The sequence below is a fragment of the Siniperca chuatsi genome, linkage group LG21, assembly GCF_020085105.1.
Source record: "Siniperca chuatsi isolate FFG_IHB_CAS linkage group LG21, ASM2008510v1, whole genome shotgun sequence".
In the NCBI taxonomy this organism is placed as follows: Eukaryota; Metazoa; Chordata; class Actinopteri; order Centrarchiformes; family Sinipercidae; genus Siniperca; species Siniperca chuatsi.
The window spans coordinates 13,139,443-13,163,616 of record NC_058062.1 but is presented as its reverse complement, the minus strand read 5'-3'; the positions used below and the strand labels follow the sequence as shown (position 1 = coordinate 13,163,616).

General features: G+C 40.3%; 2 protein-coding genes and 1 non-coding gene across 5 annotated transcripts; 1 reads left to right on the top strand and 2 right to left on the bottom strand.

Annotated features, from left to right (window-relative positions):
• The first annotated feature begins 329 nt into the window (after nucleotides 1-329).
• sdr42e2 (short chain dehydrogenase/reductase family 42E, member 2) lies at nucleotides 330-14,009 on the top strand. 3 transcript variants are annotated; one of them, XM_044182526.1, is made up of 12 exons: nucleotides 330-864; nucleotides 1,814-2,258; nucleotides 3,772-3,867; nucleotides 6,668-6,725; nucleotides 7,072-7,190; nucleotides 7,440-7,515; nucleotides 8,649-8,731; nucleotides 9,333-9,395; nucleotides 9,824-9,889; nucleotides 10,655-10,718; nucleotides 10,835-10,908; nucleotides 13,173-14,009. In XM_044182526.1, exons 2-12 carry the CDS (start codon nucleotides 1,815-1,817, stop codon nucleotides 13,416-13,418), a joined length of 1,389 nt encoding a protein of 462 aa, XP_044038461.1. In that variant the 5' UTR covers nucleotides 330-864; nucleotide 1,814; the 3' UTR covers nucleotides 13,419-14,009. The 3 variants fall into 3 exon arrangements, with proteins under 3 accessions (XP_044038461.1, XP_044038462.1, XP_044038460.1); XM_044182525.1 differs by having other exon boundaries at nucleotides 332-864; nucleotides 9,333-9,470; XM_044182527.1 differs by lacking the exon at nucleotides 9,333-9,395.
• A 356-nt stretch (nucleotides 14,010-14,365) lies between these two features.
• Nucleotides 14,366-14,447, bottom strand: trnal-uag. The gene has a single exon. It is a non-coding gene; the product is annotated as a tRNA-Leu (tRNA).
• A 2,241-nt stretch (nucleotides 14,448-16,688) lies between these two features.
• cdr2a (cerebellar degeneration-related protein 2a) lies at nucleotides 16,689-24,163 on the bottom strand. The gene is made up of 7 exons (XM_044181040.1): nucleotides 24,031-24,163; nucleotides 22,273-22,385; nucleotides 20,424-20,572; nucleotides 20,106-20,282; nucleotides 18,565-18,879; nucleotides 18,158-18,440; nucleotides 16,689-17,955 (listed from the first exon to the last, which is right to left on the bottom strand). The coding sequence occupies exons 1-7, from the start codon at nucleotides 24,107-24,109 to the stop codon at nucleotides 17,671-17,673; spliced, it is 1,401 nt and encodes a 466-aa protein (XP_044036975.1). The 5' UTR covers nucleotides 24,110-24,163; the 3' UTR covers nucleotides 16,689-17,670.
• Nucleotides 24,164-24,174: the final 11 nt, after the last annotated feature.

Below are 24,174 nucleotides of genomic sequence, written 5' to 3'. Positions count from 1 at the left end.
CTATAGATGTGACTGCTTCTTAGAAAGGGAAAAACTCATGTGCATTTAGTGATGGATTACTGACATTTATAACTGCATTGTTACAGAAACAACAGAAAATATATACAGAGGGAGGGCAACCTACAATTTGCTAAATCTATCTATAAAGAAAGATCTATAAAGCATTAGTAAATGAGTTATTAACAATAAGAAAGCATAGTTACAACCTATAGACACTAGTTATTATTATGAGTATTAAAGAGAAACCAAATTAATATTTGGATATAACATTTACATCTAGCATTACATGGGGGCTAATCGATTTTTACAAGGAAAAACTATAAATGTGACTTTTTAAACATTTTAATTCTGCAATTTGAAAGTTACAGCTAAATGTGGCTAAATTTGAAGAGTTAACTTGAGCATGGACGTTTGTGCCACCTCATCCACGTAGGAATAAGTTAATTTTTCTCTCAGGGTAACAGTGGCATTTGAGCTTTAACTGGGAATTTTGGATCGACCAGAGGCCTACTCTGTTGTGACATTAGGGCAAATAAAAAAACATTTAAATGCCCCATAGGGAACAGACACATCCTGATTAAAACTGTTTCCGGAAGAAGGGCACTTTGGCGCTCAGAAAGGCCAGGAGAGGTTGCCGCTTGTCCACCTGATGCTCCTGGAAACGCGATCCTCACTGCCGCGGGGATGCGCGCTGAATCCTGACATTACGGTAGGAGAGTCCTCAGGTAAAGATGCAGGTGATTGACAGGTGAAAGAGGTGACGCATCGGGAAGGACCACGAAAGCAAAGGGAGGGTATAGACTGGATTATTTCATGAGCCAACCGGCACAGGTATGGATGTGAGAGGTCGAAAGGAACATTAAGGTAAGTGAATTAAGGAGTATTAAAGTGTTCACGTGATGGCAATCTGATCCGCGTATCGGCTATTAATCACTGAATGCTAAATGTGCTATTAGCTGATTCGTTTTGGAGAAAAATACAGCAGAGGTTTTTATTATGACATGTTATAGGATGGGTATATTACTGACTTCTGACTGATGACAACCTGTGAAACATTTCTTGAAAAGTTCAATTCACAGTTGACATGGCCTTTGACATAAACTTTTAGCTTGCTGTTGAATATTGTACATTCAGTCATTCTGACTTTATTCAAATTTTGATGTCCATGACCATCAGGTTGTTATCATGAAGTCTAATTTTAACACATAAGAAGGAATACTGCAGGTTTATTGTGGGTTTGCACAACCACAAATGGGCAAAATCCCTTTTTGGGAGATTCTGGCATTCTGTCCATTTCAACATTTTCTACAATTTTCTTTATTTAGCCCCTTATCAAGCAGCAGTCAGTCATCACAAACTCATGCCATGCAGCTAGGGCTGCACGATATGGAAAAAAATATCGCGATTATTTTGACAGATATTATGATTGCAATATGATTCACGATTAATGGGAATGATTTTTGCATCACAATTTTCATTTTCATTGAAATTGTGCAGCCCTACATGCAGCCAGACATTGTTCAGATCCACAGTACTTTATTTCAAAGACCAGAAAGTTTCCAAATATACCAAATATACCTGGCTAAATTTGGGGAAATGTTATTAAAATGAAGACATCTGACGGAGTGCCACAGCCATCAAAAGTATTCACCCAGTGTAAACATCATATACTGTATCTTCAATAAAGATCTGGAGCAAGCTGATACAGCATATACAGTTCATGGTACTGAGACTGAGACTGAGTGTATGTGTCAAACATTAATGATACGAAAACAATGTATAACCAATATTTCCCTGCCCTTCAACCCATCAGGATGCCTATGGAGCTGTGCGGTCCCAACATGAGTGAGAGTGGAGGCTCTCTGTGCCAGGTGAAGGAGCTTCCCCGCCACAGTGTCCCCTTTTGTCACCTGCAAGCCAGTGGACACCACATGCACATTTTCCCCCACCTCACCCACCAGCCGTGGCTCAACCCCCCTGCCCGGGCCATCGCATCCAACCCAGCCGTCGCTATCCACCACAGGGTAACTGGACCCATGGCGTCCAGCTGCAGCAACCCTGGGTGTGCGGTCTCCAGACTGGGAGAGGAGGCAGCACAGGCTCGGGGTGTCTCCACAGGGAAGGTGGTGGTGACAGGAGGAGGGGGATACTTTGGGTTCAGGCTGGGGAGAGAACTGGCCAGTCAGGGGATGTCAGTGATCCTTCTAGACATGAACAAGCCGTCCTGTGATATCCCTGATGGAAGCATCTTCTATCAGGTATGGAACAGTGGAGAGGGACCTGACTGTTGTGTCCTTGTACATTCTCTCTGTGAAGCAAAGTGCTGTATTTGTTTGAAATCCTGCTATTATACCGATTCTTATTTCTCTATTTTTCCAATTTTCCCTGCATTTTACCCAATAACTTTTCTTTCTTTCTGGTAATTCACCCAATACCACTGTCCCCTCACCAGGGGCATAGGACTCGGGGGAAAAGGGGGGCTGAGTGTGCAGGGCCCTCATATGAGGAGGGCCCACAAAGATACTAGAATGAACAGCCGTGGATGTAGTGAGGGGCCCATAATGCTTCTTCTTTTAAAATGTTTGCATCGCCGCCCTTCACTATGACAAAGAGCAGTCTATAACAGGACCTCATATTAAAGGCCTAATACCTGCCACATGGTTTGGTTGCTGAATATGGGATTTGAAAGGTCTTTTGTAATCATTCAAGATTTTTCTTTTCACTTAATTTTCAATGAACAAACCCTGCTACATATTAATTAATAGTCCAGATATTGTTCACTGTTAACTGTTCATTTAATTTCAACTTAATCTTTTTCTCATTTGGTTAAAATTTCCCACAGAGTAAATTTTCAAAAGACTTTTATCAAAAAAATGGTTTATAATCTTGTCTTGTCATAACACACACACACACACACACACACACACACACACACACACACACACATATATATATATATATATATATATATATATATATATATAAAAATGCTAATTTGGTGTAAGTGTAGATCATTAAACGTCCGGTGGGCCTTTTTTTCTCTCCCTGCACATTAATTTTGATTGTTCATTCATCATTTGTTAGAATTTAACCTGTAAATAAACAAAATTCAAACCACTGCTGACTGACACACGTGGGACCTCACATTTACTGTCACATGTGCACTGACGTAAAGGCAAGCTGCTGTAACAAAAGAGTTTCCCCTCGGGGATCAATAAAGTATTTCTGATTCTGATTCCGATTCAGTGAGAAAAAACATTGTTTCTTGGTTTTTAATGTTCTTCTAGCTTGGGTTATAAACAACATGAAATACACAGTATGTGTTTTCCTTCTAACTTACACTGCTCCGTGCAGACTTGAAAATCAACTATTTCCTTGCTTCAGCCAGCATCAGTGTGTCTCTCTGGTTAATCTGCGTGCTGGCTGGAAACAGACACAGGTGAGTGACCTGCCTCAGAGCACCAGCTGCTGACTGGGTCAGAGTGGGTGGAGACATGATTCAGGTTTCACTTGCAGGCCTCATGGCACACATACCTTAATTACAACTGTCCTTTCATGGGATAGTTATTGACTCACACTGAACCTGCAATGCTCACAACTTGTCAAAGTGCTGATGTGTTGAGAATACACAGTAAATATAATAAGCACTAGTGATAATAGCATATAAAAGCAACACTTTGTCTTCTCTTATGGATGGAGCTAAATAGGACAAGTGTCCTCCAAGTTGACATTAATTCAGTGAGGGTAATTTTTCCTCCCTTTTTCTTACAGAGCGACATCCGGGACTATTCTTCCCTCTATAAGGTGTGTGAAGGGGTCGACTGTATATTCCACACAGCGTCTTACGGCATGTCCGGACCAGAGCAGGTGACTTATTCTTTAGCCTCTTCTCACCACTTCTCATTCAAACAAAAGTCAGAGAATATCAAAGACTGTATGCAGTGAGGATGTTCACAGAATGATGAAGAGCTGCAAGTTTCACTGTAGAAAGTGTACTCTATTCTCTTCAGTGGCAAAATTAAGAATTTAAATAAACTTTTCATTAATTCAACCTTTATATTCAAGACACATTGAGGAATGGAAATGTGTAATTGAATGCTTTTTAGGATTAATTATGTACTTAAAGTATATGACTTCTCTGAGCCTCAAAATCCTCAGCTCAGTAATTAGTGTAGAAATCAGTACCTGAAGTTAATCCACAGAACAAGTTTGATAAGTACCAGAACTCCTTGTGAGAAGTGAAGATGAATACAATGATGGTCTATTTAGTAGATGTTAATAAATAAATAAGAGCTAATAAGACGGTGTAGTCCCTCATTCGTCCAGGAGTGTTCTATCGTAGAAAAGGTTTCAGTCGTAGTCATCTGGACACTGTTTTCAGAATCAAGACGTTTCGGCTCCCATCCGGAAGTCATTCTCAATTGTGAAAAAATTGGACGGGAACTGGAAATTTAAACTACTCTGAGTTACATAAGCCCTGCCCTCAGGAAGGAATCTGCCTGAGTATCTGTAAATAGCTAGTTTCACCTGAAACTGACCTAATAGTTTCAAGATGGCCCAGTAATCAGTAATCAGGCCTATTGTTCTCTGGCTGCATCTACTTCATCACTGTTAAGTGCCTGATTAGCATGTGATTGGTGTGACCAAGGTGATAATACACTCTGATAGACTTTGGGCAGATTAAATCTCAGACCACCATTTCTGTTCAAAGAGGGGTTCTCTTTCTTCACAAAAATGGCTTCCTTGACGCCCCGTTCAAACCAACTCTTCTCTCTACTAAGAATCTTCACCTCGCTGTCTTCAAATGTGTGGTTTGTAGCTTTTAAATGCAAATGCACGGCGCTCATGTGGTTTGTAGCTTTTAAATGCAAATGCACGGCGCTACAGGAAACCAACACATACGGATCAATACCTGCTCTTTGACTCACACCATCCACTACAGCACAAGCTGGGTGTAATCCGGACATTACAGCACAGAGCCAAAGAAGTGCCCACAGGCTCAGAGGGTAAGAAGAAAGAGGAAAGGCATGTCCAGAATGCACTCTCAGCCTGTGGTTATCCTACTTGGGCTATCAACAAAGTTAAAAGAGCCAAAAACAGGACAAAAGTGTAACTGAACCAAGAAGGAACGGTGTCTCCATTCCTTATGTGTCTGGACTGTCTGAAAAACTACAAAGGATCTTTAGACAGCACGATGTTCCTGTCTTCTTTAAACCAGGCAACACTTTAAGACAGAAACTCGTTCACCCTAAGGACAGGTTACCCACACAGAAACAGAGCAATGTTGTCTACTCCATTCAGTGCAGTGAGGAAAACTGCAAAGAACGGTACATAGGCGAAACCAAACAGCCACTTCACAGAAGACTTTATCAGCACAGACGACACGCTAACTCAGGATTACAGAGCGCCGTGCATTTGCATTTAAAAGCTACAAACCACACATTTGAAGACAGCGAGGTGAAGATTCTTAGTAGAGAGAAGAGTTGGTTTGAACGGGCGTCAAGGAAGCCATTTTTGTGAAGAAAGAGAACCCTCTTTGAACAGAAATGGTGGTCTGAGATTTAATCTGCCCAAAGTCTATCAGAGTGTATTATCACCTTGGTCACGCCTATCACATGCTAATCAGGCACTTAACAGTGATGAAGTAGATGCAGCCAGAGAACAATAGGCCTGATTACTGATTACTGGGCCATCTTGAAACTATTAGGTCAGTTTCAGGTGAAACTAGCTATTTACAGATACTCAGGCAGATTCCTTCCTGAGGGCAGGGCTTATGTAACTCAGAGTAGCTTAAATTTCCAGTTCCCGTCCAATTTTTTCACAATTGAGAATGACTTCCGGATGGGAGCCGAAACGTCTTGATTCTGAAAACAGTGTCCAGATGACTACGACTGAAACCTTTTCTACAATAAGAGCTAATGTTGTTCTCCTCTTACATAGAGACGAGCACTCCACTGATTTAGCATTGCATTATCATAGCACTCAATAACATCGTCAGACTCATGATGGATAGTTTTTTATTCCACATATTCTTCTTCCTTGTCAAAATCTGGCGCCTACATTAGCCACAATGCACCTCGACCGCTGACATTTCTTTCGGAGATTCGTGTGCGTTATGCTAGTAGCGGCTAAGCAGAGATGTGGCGCGAGCTACAGAGGACTGGTGAGCTCCCTTCTCTGTAGCTCCACACCCCCAGATTTTTTTCATTTTCAAACTTCTAGTCTTCAGACCCAACCGACGCTGACTCAAGTGACATCACTTGAGGTAATTTATCAGACTTCATGCAGCTTCCTCTGGAGCCACAAAAGGCTTTATACAGCACTCCCCAACACCTGTAGACAGACTTTGATCGGTGGAGTTCTCCTTTAAGGCTGATCTTTGTCGCTGAATGTTTCGGTTTTGTTCACAAACGTGTAAATAAATACACTAATACAGGGACATACCTCCCTGCTAAAACCCTCAGTGCTCCACCAATGAAGCAAATTTAAGCAAACACACCTCACTACAATTAGTCTATGTTTGGTTGCTGGCTTGTTTAAGATGAAGTGTATCTGTCATCCAACATGATGGGAAAACAACGCTGATTAGGATTTCTGTTACCATCCAAAAACCCGAACAGAGGCATAAATAAGCTTCTTGATGTTTTTCTGTCGTTCTGTCTGCCAGCTGAGGAAAGAGCAGGTGGAGTCAGTCAATGTTGGAGGGACCAATAATGTCATAAATGGTAAGGATACATATAACAATGATCTTATTTGTCATAGCCAACACCAAGCATCCTACTGTGATGAATACATTTAATGAATTCTGAATATCATTTGAAATCTGTAAATACACTTTTTTTAACGCTACAACTTTTTACTCTGTTGTGTGTTTTTAATTAAGATTTTCATAGCTCAATTAGCTAAAAAAGCAGAGCAGAGATATTTTAAATTTTTCATACAATCAGTGTCCACAATAGCAATACTTAATTTGATATTCTGAAGTCAGAAAAAAAGTTTATTTTTAATCTGCACACCCATAAAACATCCTGGTAGTCTGTTAGCTTTGCTGCACGATCTTCTCTCTTTCAGTGTGTAAGGAGAGGAGCATCCCAAGGCTGGTGTACACCAGCACCATCAATGTGGTGTTTACTGGGAAACCAATTGAGGAGGGTGAAGAGGCTTCAGTGCCATATGTGCCCCCCGACGTAGTGAGTAAAAAACGGAATTAATCAAACTGAAGTATGACTATTGCTAACCTACAATGGCAAACCATATCAACTGAAATGTTACCCGTAAATTCCTACAAATGTCCCATCCACCCATGTATCACCAAAACTTGGAATGAAGAACCCAACAAAAGACCAATATTTGTAAATATCCCTTACATTTGCCAACAAAAAGACATTTTCAATACTTGTGAAGCCAATATAATGCAACTATGTTTCTTTTTGTTCCAGCACATCGACCACTACTCCAGAACTAAAGCGATTGCAGAGCAGATGGTCCTCTCTGCCAACGGATGCTCCCTGAAAGGTGTGAAATGATCAGTGACAGCATAATCAGACATTTACATGAAAAAGGTGCAATCAGGTGAGATTGCAACCCTAGCTTTTTGGTTTCTGTGTAAAAATGTCTGTGAGAAAGAGTAAAGTAAGTAAATAAGCTTTATTCATATAGCACTTTTCAAAACAGCAGTTTCAAAGTGCTCCACAGTTAATAAAAAATGCCTATTACTATACAGCATGAAAACAGCAAGTAAAAAACTATTTATAAAACGGAAACAGATACTCAGCGATAAAAGCAATAACACAAACAAAACAAACTCAAAAGACAAGTGAAACCAATAGGAATTGCAAGCAGAGAACTCATAAAAACACCAGCCTATACAAATGGGTTTTTAAAGGTTTTTTAAAAATGTGGTACAGACTCAGCTGACCTGAAGGGGAAACACTGAGGCAGTGGTTGTCATGGAAACTCAGTGTGCAATCCAATCCAATACAACAACAGTGACACCAGTTTAAATTCAGAGCCGGACTAAACAGTACCGGTGTGTAGCGCAGCAGTCACGTGACTATTTTACACTTTTCTAACACATTATAGTGGGTTTCAAGTTCCACTACGTTCTTTACATCAACAGGTGTGAAGCGTCCCATTGGCTCCTTCATGTAACCCCACACCCTATCAGTGACCACCACCTTATACATTCAATTAAGCTTAGAGCTACAGGCTTTCCTCGTTGTATACTGCAGGCTAAAGGTCATGTATCTGCCACAGGAAGAAAGGTCTGGTGATACCTCAGCAAGTACATTTACTCAAGTACTGTACAATTTAGACTTTTTACTTCTACTCAACTACATTTCAGTTGGAAATATTGTACTTTTAACTCCACTACTTCCAGTACTTCTTTCACCACTGCACCTCAGTGATGAACAAGTTGTACATGAAACACGTGAAAGAGCTTTTATATAGTAGTTAGCTGTCCTGATACACTTACGTATATGATACACAGTGGAATAGGAGAAATAACAGCATCAGTGAGGAAATCACAAAAACCTTTCTTTGCTAAAAAATATGAGTTTGCTGATACTGACCACTGTCAAAGTTTATTTCTAAAAAAACACATGCATGCATATATTTAGTGAAGGTTTAAATCTTCTCTTGTGAAGGTGGAAGCCTGCTTCGGACCTGCGTTCTGCGGCCCTGTGGCATCTACGGACCAGAGGAGAGGAGACACCTGCACAGAGTGATGGTGAGACACACAAACAAAACGTGTGTGTGTGTGTGTGTGTGTATATATATATATATATATATATATATATATGGTAAAGATTCATTCCTTTCATGTTGGCACTGGAAAAAAATATACATCTTGCAGTGTCTGAAGCTTCCCTCGCAGAATGTGTTTCTGCGTGAAGAGATTACATTATTGATAGAGCTCTCCAGGCATCCGGTTACAACCACATTTTCCTCCAGTCTGTCCTCTGCGAGGCAGCAGTGCAGTCTGCTGAAGGGATGGATGTGTTTGGTGATGATCTGGGTTGTCCAAGTGGATTCAGGTTGATTTTGGTTCATTCTTGCCAACTTTCCAGGCATTCACTTTTTGTCTTTGTTTAGCACCTTTTAAACTGTCCTTAGGCAATGTTAGGAAAACACACACACAGAAAACACAAAAGAGTAAAAGGAACTGATGAAACACTATGAAAACACTTGACCACAAAACAAACAACAAAAGAAAATCAAACTGTCTACCTATTCTATCCTATCCTCATCTCTCTCTCTCTCTCTCTCTCTCTCTCTCTCTCTCTCTCTCTCTCTCTCTCTCTCTCTCTCTCTCTATCTCTCTCTCTCAGATGAATGTGGAACGTCGGTTGTTCAGCTTCAGGTTTGGGGACCCCCGGGCCAGGATGAACTGGGTACATGTAGATAACCTGGTTCTGGCGCACACGCTGGCAGCTGAGGCTCTAACTCTGCAGAGGCGCTGTGTCGCTGTGAGTCAGGACAAACACCCATAGATCCATGTGTTCAGACCACTTTCTGCAATAAACCACATGCAATAAATCAGACCTAAACATTATTTTTAAACCTTACTTTCTTTAGTATCAGTAACTGATTTATGACTTGAATATTGGTTATATTTAACTGAAGATGATTAGTCCCTCTAGTCCTGCTATAAAATTTTTTATTCAACTTTTCTCTTCTGCACATCACAAACTAAGTTCAAAGATAGGATATAGTTGTCAACTGTGTGTTTGTTAGCAATAACCACTAGCTACTATTTTCACTTTAATAGTTGAATTAAATATAATGTACAGTGTCCCCATTGTTTTCTGTTATTTTGCAGAGTGGACAGGCCTATTTCATTAATGATGGCGTTTCAGTCAATCTGTTTGAATGGTTGACACCGCTGGTGAGTTAAATGATAAGTCTGGGGATATTCTATATTTTTCTTATTGTCAACAAATCCACCAATCTACCAACAATTAATTGATCCTACTAACAAGTATTGTCTATGAAGCCAAAGCCTGATGTATCTTATTCCTCTGTGTCATAGAGCTCCATTGTTGTCCAAAAACTATTAAAAATACATCAATGAGCCACACTGTTGCACTTTGTGACATGTTGCTTCAAGATAATGAACATGGGCTTTGTAGTTTATTTTGGCTGAATCCCACACACACCATCCTGCTGCTGTAAATATTCACACGCACCAATTGTGTATTAATCCGCAGCTGAAAATAGTCCCCAACAAATGCACTATTTACTCCTGTTTGAGTAACAATTGCTAAAAACTACAGTGCCCAGCTTTTTAAGAAAATTACTGAGCCTTTAAAAAAAAGAAACTATATATTTGTGACCTGTTTTTAAAGATTTTCATCTTCAGTAGGAACGAATGGGCTTGGGGCTGAGTGCTACAGACAGGGTAGGGAAATTAGAAAGTATTGAGAGATAGACAAACGCACTGCTAGTTTTGGAATTTATTGGCAATAAGAAAAATATAGAAGAACTCCTACCTTTTCCTTTTAAAATGTCAAGAATATTCACAGTTTAATTGACTGTAACGAAAGAGTTTCCCCTCGGGGATCAATAAAGTATTTCTGATTCTGATTCTGAAATGCATTTTGTCAAAACTTAAGTGGAATTTACTTCCCTCTGTTTCATGTTGCCAACGCAGTTTGAAAAGCTGGGCTACAGCAGACCGTTGATAAACTTGCCTGTTTCACTCGTCTATTCAGCAGGTACTTCATCTCTTTCTCTAAAATGTGTTCACCTTTTAGAAATCTCTTAGATCATATTTGTTTAAACATTTGGCAAGTTGTTACTAACACCATGTATGTTTTTCTTCTATTTTCAGCCGTCCTGGTGGAATATTTGCACGTAGTTCTGAGACCTGTGATAGAAGTGCCTCTCCTCTTTACCAGAAGTGAGGTAATTATTCTTCTTTCTGCCTCTTTTAAAACTTTTGTTTTTGCTCTCAGACTTCAAATGAATTCTGGAGAACCAACGTTTTCTGCTCTTGAGCATGTTCTTAATTCAGTTTTTTAAATACCATACTTACTACTAAAGCCTGAGAAAGGTCCTTCAGCTGTCTGACCTGACTGAACTAAGGTGCAATATGGATCATGATGACATGTCTATAGTGTTGAAAGTTACAACACTGTGGAGCTGTGTGTGAACATATGCATGCATATGTACCTACCTAATTGAAAGTATGTGTCTCATGTGTTGGAGATAGGTTACCTGCTCTCTGAGTAGATTCTTGTTAAAGTCTCTCCCACAATAGTGAGGACAGACTTCATTAGGGCAGGTATTTTCCTATCAGCCCCCCTGCTCTCCCCCTCCCTCGTCTGATACTATCTCCTATGCATGAATTATGGAAAACCAAAGGTAGCCTTTAATGAATTCAAAAAGTTTAGCAAATAACAAAATCCCAAATTTCTCATAGTCACAAGACGTATTTTAATACTATCTACTCGTCTGTAGCACTGTTAAAAAAACACAAGAATTGTAATGTATCAGGATAAGGGCAGTTTGCAGCAATCCTGCCTGGGGTGGCCTTTATGATGCATCTCAAGGAGCCTCCGCCGCGGCCTGTAAGGTTCTCATGAATGTGTGATGAGGCAGAAACCAAAGCTGAGGCCGTGGGCCTGCACCTGGAGCTCATTCTGTCAGACAGCTGCTGGCCGGGGGATCGATGATTGTCCTGTGAATAAAACATAAACGGCTGTGGGTCAGAACAGGAAGTTCAAGATGAGGTTTATAGGAAGTGACCTCAGTACGGTGGGTGTTGCTATGGTGAGCATAGTTGGGCAGCCTCTCGACTGGGCTCGAATGATCCTGCCAACTCTCAGGTTAAGCCATTGCGTGACGTGCAGAGGAGTTTTTCCTCTTGTATATAAATTCCACGTCTGCAAACACGTGGAGGAAGATGCAGTTTCAAATGTGACATCAACTACAATTTAAACACAAGCTCAGCTGTCTTTTATCTTGAAGTGTTCAATAAGCTTAAAGGGTAAGTCTAGTGATATTCTATATTTTTATTATTATCAACAAATCCCATGAAAAGACCAAAATCAGCAATTAATTGATCCTACTTACAAGTATTGTTTGTAAAGCCAAAGCCTGATGTATCTTATTCCTCTGTGCCATGGAGCTCCATTGTTCAAAAACTATTAAAATCACAATAATGAGCCACACTGTTGCACTTGGTGACATGCTCCTTCATTATGATGAGCATGAGCACTGTAGTTTATTTCGATTTGATCCCACATACACCTTCCTGCTGCTGTAAACACTCTCTAGAGCATCAAATGTGTATCAATCCACAGCTGAAAATAGTCCCCAGCAAATGTTTTTACTCCTGTTTAAGTAACGTTAACGTAAACTACAGTGCCTAGCTGTTTTAGAAAATTATTTGGCCTATTTTAAAAATCAAACTATATATTTGTGATCTGTTTCAATGCAAAATTTTGATTCATTATCCAGTGTTGGGTACGCATTGTTACATATAAATGAGGGAACATCAAAATATTTTCTTTCTTTAATTTTTCTGCAGAACAAATATTTTTATACTTGTAATGGAGTATTTTTACATTGATGTATTAGTATTTTTACTTAAGGATCTAAATACTTCTTCCACCACTGCTCGAAGGCTCATTTTAATCTGCCCTTTGCCAGTTAATAAAAAGGCATCCTACATCACTACCACATCAGCAACATTACAAACTACTACTTTTGTGGCAGTGAATTTATTTTTTTAATGCAGATTCGTCTCAAGTGAGGGAAAATTGAAGGCAGTAAAAAGGTACAGCTGCCAGAGGGAGATATATAGAGTCAGGATGATTGTCAGACAGGATGAGCAGGACAGCAGTTTGTAGTGAGTCTAACAATGATTGTCCAGCTCGTGTCGGTCTGAACTCTTCTATTACAGTGTGTGCTTCACATGCAGACACCTTATCCCCGAGCGGTAAGAAGATGCAGTAACCGGAGGCATCCATCAGCCACAGGCTATTAGAATGTAAAACCAAGTTTGCCAAATTGAGGTTAATCCGAACCATTAGCTCGGCAATATGACCTTTAACTTGGTCTGGACTGCTCTGCAGGAGTTTAACGAGCTTCTAGAGGTGATTTCTGTCTTGATGAACAATTTTGTGAACTCCATTTAACACACATGCCTTGTCTTCCACTGCAAGGTGAGGAACATAGCTGTGAGCCACACCTTCAAGATCGACAAGGCCCGTAGAGAGTTGGGTTACTGTCCGAAGCCCTACAGTCTCTCTGACTCTGTGGAGCAGTACCTGAAGTCCAGACGGCCTCGCTCCAGCTTGCCTCCTTTCAACCTCTCCTGGGTCTCCCAGCTGCCCCGACACCTCGTCCTGCTGCTGCTGGGTCTCAGCCTGGTGCTACTGATGCTGTCCTGCGTACTCTGTCAGAAGTAAACAATTTTCACTGCAAAGTACTGGACGGACAGCTGCACAATAAACTGTCTCAAGCATCAGAATCAGAATTAGAAATACTTTATTGATCCCCGAGGGGAAACTCTTTAGATAAAAGCATAATTTATAATCAGACACTTTGCCTGCCTGTTAGGAAATGTTTTGCTTAGATGTTGCTTAATGTCTCACAGCTTATGTTTTGTTCTCACAAAGTGATGGTGTACTCTCACCGTATGTGACTTATTAATGAAACTCACCAGAAGCAAAATATGCCCTAAAAATAAGTCTTCAGAACGTCAGGTTATGTAATTCAAACAGTAACAGACGTGTGTGTCTGATTGAAACTACCATGCTGCTAAAAAGTATTAAAGCTGAGTTTTGTGAATGTTCTGGATTTCTTCTCAGTTTCAAGTTACTATGATTTCAAAAAACTATCCAACTTTGTATTAAAAATATTTACATTTTGATTGATTGTAAAGCATGCTTCCAGTTTCTATGATAAAGATTTGTTGTGATTTACACATATTTTGAGGTTAATTAGTATTTGATTAGCAAATTTTGTACACTTTCAGAAATAAAAACATTAACAATGAATGTCAATGATCATTTTATTTACAATTAGCACATTAATTACCTCTTTCTTCTACTTAAGTGAAAACTAATATGAGGGAAAAGCATCGTTTTTAGCTGAAAATCCATATCTACGAAATAAATTAAAAGCGTTATCCTATTTGAGGACTAAGCTGGTGCTTTTTGTGCACATGCGGGCTACCACAAGATGGCGCACTTGCACTGCCAAAGATTTTCTCAACCGTAATAATCTGTACCAGCAGAATGATGAGCCATACAGCAGTATATGTGAAGTGTTTTCACGTAACTAAATACACATATGTCTACTCGGTGTGTGAGTGTATTGGGAGTCAGGGCAGATCCTCAAAAGGAAAGAAATCTGGCAGCGGTGGGATTCGAACCCACGCCATCGAAATGACTGGAGCCTAAATCCAGCGCCTTAGACCACTCGGCCACGCTACCACCGAAACCAGTGTCATTGATCCACATTTAAATATTTTGAGAATGTTTCGGATGATTAATTTTATGTGTGGCTCACGCGACACACCCACCATGTGAGATGTCTATGTTGTTATTATTATATTATTGATTAAAATACGTTACAGGTCTGCTTCACTGTCTGTACTATACCTTGACGCTATAGGCTATAGCCAATTACTGGACTTCAGATTAGTTTTCTAAAGTAGCACGATGTAAAAATACTAAAGGTCCAGCATAAAAAACGTTACTAAAGTAAGTATTATTAGCAAAAGTAACACAAGTACTCACGTATTCATCACAGGATTACATTTTTACATATTAGTATACATTTTTAAATAATATTGGATTATTATTAACGATGCATTGATTTGTATGAAGCATTTCAATGTTGAAACAGGTCAAGGAGAAACTAATTTCAACTACTTTAAACTGCTGTTAGGTAGTTTAACCAACAGCAATCAATGTGGTAGTTATGCCACCACAGTCTAATGCTTAACATTGTCCCTGAAAGGTCTGTGATCATATCTCATTTTGGATATAAAATATTGATTTAACGCCAGCCAGTGATTTTGATTTTGATTACTTTTCTCTCAATATAAGAGAGAGAGAGAGAGAATTGTGCAGTCTGTAGACACTGCCACTGTTTGAACTGGTGGCTGGCAGAGCTCCAGGAGCAGGCAGACAGAGTCGACATGTGGGCTGGGGGAAGCCGGGATCGAACCGCCGACCTTCCGACTGATTGATTGTTTCAGTTGGGACAGAGTTACAAAGCATTTGCTGCTTAACTGACATTACTACATTTGTCAGATCCGTGACTAAAGAAATATTGACATATATCTCCTGCCCAAATGATCTTGTTGGTTTGTCGGCACTCTTTTATTACAGCTGTTTTATAATTGTTGATCTGTTCATTTAGTTCTTCTGCATCAGTTTAGGCTACTGCTAACCAAGCTAGTAACTATACTAGCTGTCTGAGGCTAAAGTGTTGCTTCTGTTGACATTCTACTGTTAGTTAATCTATATAATAGTTAATTTACTGTTAGGCTAACTGGTACATATTTGACTCTTTACTTTTACTCTTGTGGACTCTATGTGTATGTTTATTAAATAAACTACTGTGTTACTTCCTGGACAATGCAACTAATCTATACTTTTGTGAATCCAGTTTTCTTGTTACTGTACTTGTTACATTTTTACAGTATGTTTGGTCTAACTCTTGACACAGACCTCTGCTGATTGCTTTGCTGACGCCTTTGTGAGATGTTTTGTCTGTATGCTAACGACCTTGCCATGACCTGTCCCTTTAGGCAAGCATGGTATGCAATCCCCTTGTTTGGAGGTTTAATGGATTTGGGGCGAGTTGGAAGCTGGGTGGGGAAATCTCAGTTATGTAAAGCCTAATTATGAAAAGAGACAAAGCCCCATTAATTGTTTGCTGGACCACAGAGTACATTGGGGGACGGAGGTCTTAAGGAAGGAGGAGTCCTCTGGGTTCTGTAGGAGACAAAATGCTTCACTGCTGTTTGTTTTAATTGGATTGTTTCTGCAACTCACTGCAAGGACAGGTTGAAACATGGCTGCACACACAAACTATGCAGTGATGCCATCTCTCTTGCTACAGTGCCTACAATTCAGCTTTTTAGATGCCAGGGTTGGTGTTGTAGACATTAGGACACAGAGACACTCAACAGGCTCCTGCATCAATGTTTTTACTACTTAGTTGCAAGAAAAACATGTTAGTCTTCATGGAGGACACCTTTGATCACACAGCGATGGCTTCTGCAGCAGAATAAGTTTCACAGCTTCAAAACAGCACATTGTTAAATGCCCCTAGCTACTGTACTGTATTTTAGTACATCAGCATTGTCCGTTAAGCTTCTTCTTTCTCCTGAGCATCACATGGAAAGTGAAAGTAAAATGACAACTACATAACACTATTTTGATTATTTTTTAGGTAATATATAATATCTTCACAACCGATATGATTTAGATTAATTTAGATTAGATTAGAATAAACTGTCTTTCTGTTGTTTATGACCTGATAAACACAATTCCCATTACATATAAAGAGCAGGAAATTCCACGTCGGAAGAAATATTCTGACAATTTTGAGGCAAAGGAAATTGTTTATAAACAAGGAAACAATTTTTCTTTTGTGCTTTCCATTTACCTCTGTTTTTTTTTCAATCACATGTGTCAGACAGTACACTCACGACCACAAAATAAGCACCTCAGTGTACATTTAATTTCACTTCCAGTCACTCTCAGTTGGCCAATCTACTCTGAATGTTTAGCAAAAAAGAAAATAAATATAATTTAAACTTCTTTCAAAAAAAATAAATAAAGCAGAAAATGTGATTCAGTCATAAAAAGTGCAGAGCTGTTACGTGTCCTACTGGCACAGAGACACTTGTCAGAAGTTGTACAGACATGAAAACAGGAAGCAAAGACTATTAAGAACAGTTTTACAGTGTCCACTGATATTTCTCTGGTGACATGCCAATGACCCTCAACTGCTGAACCAACTATTGCCAACTTACAAAAACTCCCACTAGTCGTTAAGCTAATTATCATAAACTTATTAAGTCTTTAGTTATTACATAGCTGCGGGTTTTTCATCCTCTTACAACATTTCCGTTTGCATAAGTCATACATAACAGCTACATATCCAACTTATATCAACACACAAACAACAATCAGTGTGTTAATTTCTCTTCCAAGCACCAAATGATCAAGTGGTAACAGGGTTAACATTATATAAACAGCGAATACTGTTGGAGGTGGACATAATACTTGTCGATTTAGAGGTCAAGCAACACACTAAAATGCACTTTTTATTAGCCGAGGTTCTGATTGTACATATTTATCTAACTATAAATTTCCCCCCATATAATACTTCTTTAACATCTATAGTTTTTTGTATATTTGTGGTTGAACTTTTTACTTAAAAATCATACAGCTGCTTTATGCAACAACTTTTATAACACTTTGATGAGGACGGAATAAAAGGAACAGTGCTGACTAACAAAAGCATAGGTGTGTCAAAATGACAGGAGATAAGAAGATTGCAGCATAGCTAAGATGAGTGTGCTTATTGCATCTGCCCCCTCTGGATATTTTTATAGCAAAGCAACCTCAAAGTTTCTCCTTTGTCAAAACTTTTAGACACGAACCAGTGCAAGTTCCAGGATGATGAATGATCCGATCATTTGGCAGAGCCCTGGGAATCACTGTCCTTGAATGGACGCCTGTTCTCGCTGAGGTCCTCTTTGGTCTTTTGGATGCAGGTGAAGATCTCGTTGAACAGAGCCTTGTACTCGGGCGGCTGTCCGTCTCCCAGAACCACTGTCAGATCGGACAGAGCAGCTGAGCTGGACAGGCGGCGGCGGGTCCGGCTGCTCGCAAAGGCACTGCTGGACGTCTGGACGGCTTTATGGCTGAGCTCGTCTGTCGCCTGCTGGCACCGCCGCAGCAGCTCGTCATATTTCACCTAGACAACACACACACATATTTTAGAGAAGTGCATACATTTTCTTTTAACTGCTGTGCACTTATTAACAGTGTACATTAACAGTCAAGGAAAGCAAGAAAAAAATCTTAAATTGAAAACACATAATGCAACAAAGTAAAAAGACTTATTTATGAATATTTCTCATGCATAAATTCTACCAGATGTGCTATGAATACACCACCTGCAGTGCGCTGTACTGGGCATCCACCTCGTTGAGCAGAGAGATGCCCCTCTGTTTCACAGCCTCCACTCGCCTTATACACAGCTGCTCGTGACCACGGCGAATCTCATCTGGATTTGTCGTCCTCAAAACACTGTCGCTGTTACACCTCTGCCGGATGTATCTTCTCTGCTCCTCATCCTTTTCTACCTTCTCCTCCATCTCATCCTGCCCCGGGCTGGGTCTTTCTTCTGAGGCAAAGAATACTGTATCAGGCAACAGCAGCTGGTCCAGTCTTCTGACACTGGAGGGAGCGGAGGGGACATGAAGCCATTAGTTTCAGGTATTTTGGGAAATTACGCCTGTTATACAAATGGAGCCAAATAATTTGGCAATTTGAATCTAGTCCACACGCAAGTCAGGTGTACCTGTTGGCACAGTCAGCGCGCCACAGAAGCCGCAGCTGCTCCACTTCGGTTTCCAGCTCCTTCTGCCTGACCCGGCAGCCGGCCAGCAAGGCCAGCCGCTGCTCCAGGCCTCTGTTCTCCCTGACTGTCAACTCACTTTCCCGCTCTGCAGCCTCCCTGCGGCTCCGCTCCATAGCTATCTGGCTCTGAAGGGTCTGGATGGAGCGCTGGAGTGCCGCATTCTCCTCCTCTGGGTCTTGGCGTCTGTCTTGGTCATAGAAAGAGCCCTGCTGTGACCAGAGTCCGTCTGCACGCCAACTATCATGGGCAAGATGCCTGAGCCAGGACAGGGCAATGTCAATATATGTGTGAAAATATCACTTTTATGATAAAAACAAATCACAAACTATCACACAGAGATCACAATACAAATCATACATCAATAGTTGCATTTAAATGTACAAATTTGCAGCTAACAGAGGTGTAGCCAAGGGCATAATTTCCACTGGGGATGGGGGCATCTCACCCCCTCACTTTTCAAAATCCTATTTTTGTCCTCCTCTACTTTTACAGTTTCAGTTTGATTCACTCACTAAAACCTAGTGTCCACAAAATTCAGATTGAAGAGAGAAGCTTCCAATTTTACCATATACTCACAGCAATTAAGCTTTTCAAGTACTAGCATGCTTTTTTCCCCTGGGTTTCGCCTCTCAGGCAACCAAAGTTTTGTCTTATCTTCTTGCCGGAGGTCCTTGGGGCCATGTCCAGCCTGAGAGGGAGACTACTCAGGGCTGAAAAAAACAATTTCACCTCCTCCATGTTTTTATTTACAGTAAATATTATTTTAAAAAGATACTTGAAATTCAAGGTTATTTATCATAGTATCAGGTCTCTATCAAGGAAACTAAATGTAATTATAGGGTTAATGCATTTATAATGCAGCAATTTAAAAAGTAGTCTGATTTTCTTGTAGCACAAAATTCATTAAATCATCAATTCCCCATAAATGTCTACTGAATCAGTGTATTACATTTATCTCGAGAAGTGCGGTGTGGGAGGTGTAAGTTACCAATTTTTAGGGTAACAAAAACTTTTGTTGTCTTACAAACAATAAGTTACACCCCTGCTCTCTCCAAAGCACATCAAACAAGTGGCACGACACGTAGCGAGCTAAAGCAACAGTAGCGTGTATGTGTTAGTACACTGCTGACAATGGGGGGAGGATTAACTTCCTTTGGATTATGTCTAAAGAAGGAGGTCTGGTCTGGCTCTGGGTGACCTATAGGTGTCCAGTCAGCATACAAGGGGCTGAGACAGCAGTGTACTTTGGGTAAGAGAAGATCAGACAACAGTCAGGTGGAGCTGATATACCTGAGTGTCTTTATCTCACAATACTGTCAATTTCCTCTCTGAAAGTAGTTTCTCAGTCAGATCTGCTATTAGCACAATACAGCAGAACACGAGCAATGACACACACACACACACACACACACACACACACACACACACACACACACACACACACACACACACACACACACACGAGCGCGCGTGCGCAATACCTGTCATGGTGTAAGTCATACAGCTCTTTGAGACAGGACACACTTTGTGCTCCGAGGTTGCGTCGCTGCTCTGCCAGATCTCTTTTGTTTCGCTCTGCCTGGGCGGTCTTTAGCTCCTCCACCTGAGTCTGCAGGTCCTCCATGTAGGTCTGAAGCCCTTCAATGGCCTCTGTTAGACTGAAGGGGAAAGACGAGAAAGAAGACACTGAGGTTCTGCACAAATATGTGATATACAGTGTACTGAATATTATCTTCTTACAAACTGCCTCAGGGAATAATTATGTAAAATACAATTTAACTGATAACTGGTAGACGGACCTACGGATCTTCTGCTGGGCCAGGCGGTTGTCCTGCACTAGTCTCTGGTTGCCTTGCTCCAGATCCTTGGCGGCCATGTCTAGCTGCTCATACACTTTGGCATGCTGGTCGTTCATCTGGCGCAGCAGGTCCACCTGCTTGGTTAGGTACTGGTGAACAAGAAGGGAAAATGACAACAATTTAGCTTAATTTGTGTGTTTGAGGTTTGTTATAGGGTATCTTAAACAAATTATACGTGTAGAGATGAAACAATTAGTCGATTAATCTGCAAAAGTCAGGTAAAAATGTATATTCTGCATCTTCTCAAATGTGAGTATTGGCTGCTTTTCTCTGTTTTATATGATTGTAAACTGAATATTTTTGGGTTTTGTTGCACGGACAAAATGAGACATTTGAAGACGTTACCTTGGGCTCTGGAAAATTGTGTTGGAAATTTTTTAATTTTATTTTAATTGGTCGTGAAAGTATTTTTTAGTTTCAGCCCTACACATGCGTTTATAGATTATATTTCTTGATTCAGATTCAGGCAAGAAATACAAACAAGAGTCTGAAGTTCCTAATCCTACAACATGTTAATATCAGGCACTTGAATATCACACATTTAAAAAAATAAATAAATTAAAAAAAAAAAAAATCAAAAAAATCAAAATGCAGAGCTGCAACACCAATAAAACTGCCCATAGAAATGAGAGAGAGGTAGAAAGTAATGTTTTACACATTTGGTTTTATATCCCAGGCCAATACATTTTATTACCAAACAAAGGCATCCTTAGAAGTTAAGAGCTGCCAATTAAGGGCATGAAAAAGGACTCTTAACACTGTGGTAGGAAAATACAACATGAGTCTGTGAGTTATAGTGCATGGTGAACAAGAATGTACTCATTATCTAAAAAGATGTTTCTGCAATAGCCCACTATCTTCTTTGGAACAACTATGTCCCTATTCATTCTTACCACCATTGAATTATCCAAGCTATTTGACTTTAAAATGTACTCAAACAGCAGCACAGCCCTGTAACACACACACACAGCTCTGAGTCATTAGTGCATGAGGGTCACAAAGACGTATGGGGATTACCATATCAACCTCGATAAATCCTCAAGCCAAGGCCCTCTCACCACCGTAAACAAATTAAGGTTCTTATCTTCGTTGACCTGCTGAATGCCCATGTCCTCGAACTCAAATAGATCAGCACTGTCTGCATATGCCACAATTAACTATCTGAGCACTGAAGATCTAAATGTGTTTATTTATAAGCTTTACCTGAAAGCCCACAAGTAAACCAAAAGCTATGCTCTGTTGTGTTAAGGTAGACAGACATAACAACCAAAAGTATTTCCATGACTTTGGTAATCTAGCATTGATTTATGGAATATGGGAATATATGAATAACAAATAAATATGTTATAGATTAAGAGCAAAACCAAAACCTTAATTAAGTATCTTGGTTACTTGAACAATGTCCAAGTAAAAGGTGGAAGGTGGCAAATAAGCTGGTGAAAGTTTTCCTATAATTATGTAGACCAGCATCCTACCAAGAGGATGCACCGTGCCAAAGACTCACTAGGTCAGACTGGTCAGGATTAGCTTTTACTCCGTCCTGTTTAAAGCTGAGAAAAAAATCATGAAGACATTTCCCTTCCAGTGTATGAGCTTTTCAGATCCCTCAACATGGACTTTTCTCAATGAATCATCGCCCATTGTAGTCTCATTCATATAAAATAGCTACATTTATGCAGCAACAATATGTATCGACTGACTAGGCTGACTATGTCTTGCTCACACACTGTCCGCAGAGTGCTGCTGGAGCCTCAAGAACTCTGATTAGTTCCTTCCTAACATTTATCACCTCTATCTCCTGCAGCTGCTCCTGGTTGGTGGAGTACATCTGCTTCAAGGCCTGCTCCAGCTCATGGTTCCTGTCGAGGAGGGTTTTCCCCAGCTCCGCTGCCAAATGGAGGTCTGTCAAAACACAGGAAAACATGCAAACACAAGAGACAGTTTCAATGCCCAAACACAGGCAACGGATAGAACTAGATGTGTGTAAAGGGTATAACCACACACACACACACACACACACTCATTGTCTCACACTATTAGTGTTTGGCACTTGTGAATCACGGAGGAATCTAAGGCATGCCTTGCGATCTCCTTGTGACCCTTTCTCCCACTAAATTCTGGATCTTGTCCAGCATAAGTGTTGACTAGCCCTCCAAGGTGAAGTGAAGCATTATGGGACTACCAGAAGTGCTGTCAATAACAATGCAATGAAACCCAACATGTTTCTTGCAATATGCAGTGTATACCCTGTGGCAACCAAATAACAACCTTGGGCCCCACTGTGAAGTCCTTAGAGATGGTAGCAGAGAGGAGGGTGTTGCACAAACTGTTGCATCGTGGAGAACGCCTCAAACCCCTTCTTAGATCTGCAAACAGCAGAGCATTTGCAGTTTTATTCAGCTCCACTGTGGAATGCTACAGCAAGTCTTTCCTGCCTGTTGCCGTCACTCTGCACAATGAGCCGCCTCTGTGTCGGGACTGTGGCTCTTCTGCCTTTTCCTAAAACTAGAGCAGACTGCTCACTTGGTCATTTACTTGTTCATTTATCATTTTAATTATTAAAGTAATTCATTCAATTATTTTCTTGTTTGATTTATCGTTTTCTAAATCGCTGTAAAGTATCAGAAAAACAGCAAAAAATAAATTAAAAATGGCCAGCATAATTTGCCAGATCCCAGGGTGAACCGACTAAGCGATTAATTGACTAGTGATTTCAGTTCTATAATTTATCTGTTGTTAATCTTTCCTATACTCTCCGCTGTTCTCTCGCACTTTCAAACCTTCTAGATAACCGTCTGCCTACATTCATCTCATTGTTATCTCGTACCCCTGTGTGTATATACACAATGTATATCAAATGTACAAATAATTCCATTTTAATATACAGTATGCAAGCACAGTCCAGGACCTTTTCATACAGCGCATGTCATTATGTGCAGTATACTACTGGGAACCATAACTGTACAGTGTATATTCAATATATATTAAAGAGTTAGTAGGTTCTAGTTTTATCCTAGTTAGTGCTTACTATTAATGGCCATATTTATTTCTTATGTGTTAGGTGACGTGCCTGCTGTAACTGCAATTTATCTTGAGCATTAATAAACTACTCCATCCATAGATATGTCTCTTTATCTCAAACCCACCTTTGTTGGCAGCACAAACAACATGCATGAAAACCAAGTAAATCATATAAAAAAAATCCACACAGCGCCTGTGACAGCCTCGGGAAACCCTGGCCACATCTTTTACCCCATGACTACCGTGATTATGTGTCACAAGGGTGCACTATAGACTTCAATCTCATTTCATCTGTGAGCCCATTTATTTTAAGCTTCAAGAAAACCCATATGTTCTCCAACTGACAAGCAGCCAGAATACTCCACGTGTTTATTTATTAACAAGCTTGTACCGTAGCTGATGTGATAACAACTCAACTGCTGTTCATATGGCACATTATTCTGCTGTCTATATGAGTAATAGCATATCAGCCCACACAGGCAGACAGAGAGTTTAGGGTGCGACCACAGAGCCGGGCAGCTCTTACCGTGTTCAAGGTCCTGCGGGTCGTACCAAGGCTCTCCATTCTTGTCAAACTCTTCCTCCAAAATAATGTCAGTTAACATGTTTACTGCCGCGAGCGAGGACTCCACCTGACAGACACCCGACACACAGGAAGGTGTGTGATAGT

What these genes read in the sequence shown, in the direction of transcription:
- sdr42e2 (XM_044182525.1), top strand. Translation starts at nt 1,815, where the DNA reads ATGCCTATGGAGCTGTGCGGTCCCAACATGAGTGAGAGTGGAGGCTCT. An exon ending in CAACGGATGCTCCCTGAAAG is followed by an intron (nt 7,516 to 8,648) that starts GTGTGAAATGAT and finishes TCTCTTGTGAAG; the next exon opens with GTGGAAGCCTGCTTCGGACC. An exon ending in TCCTCTTTACCAGAAGTGAG is followed by an intron (nt 10,909 to 13,172) that starts GTAATTATTCTT and finishes TTCCACTGCAAG; the next exon opens with GTGAGGAACATAGCTGTGAG.
- cdr2a (XM_044181040.1), bottom strand. Translation starts at nt 24,109, where the DNA reads ATGTTAACTGACATTATTTTGGAGGAAGAGTTTGACAAGAATGGAGAG. An exon ending in CCCGCAGGACCTTGAACACG is followed by an intron (nt 22,386 to 24,030) that starts GTAAGAGCTGCC and finishes GTGTTTTGACAG; the next exon opens with ACCTCCATTTGGCAGCGGAG. An exon ending in AGCAGCTGCAGGAGATAGAG is followed by an intron (nt 20,573 to 22,272) that starts GTGATAAATGTT and finishes CTTGTTCACCAG; the next exon opens with TACCTAACCAAGCAGGTGGA.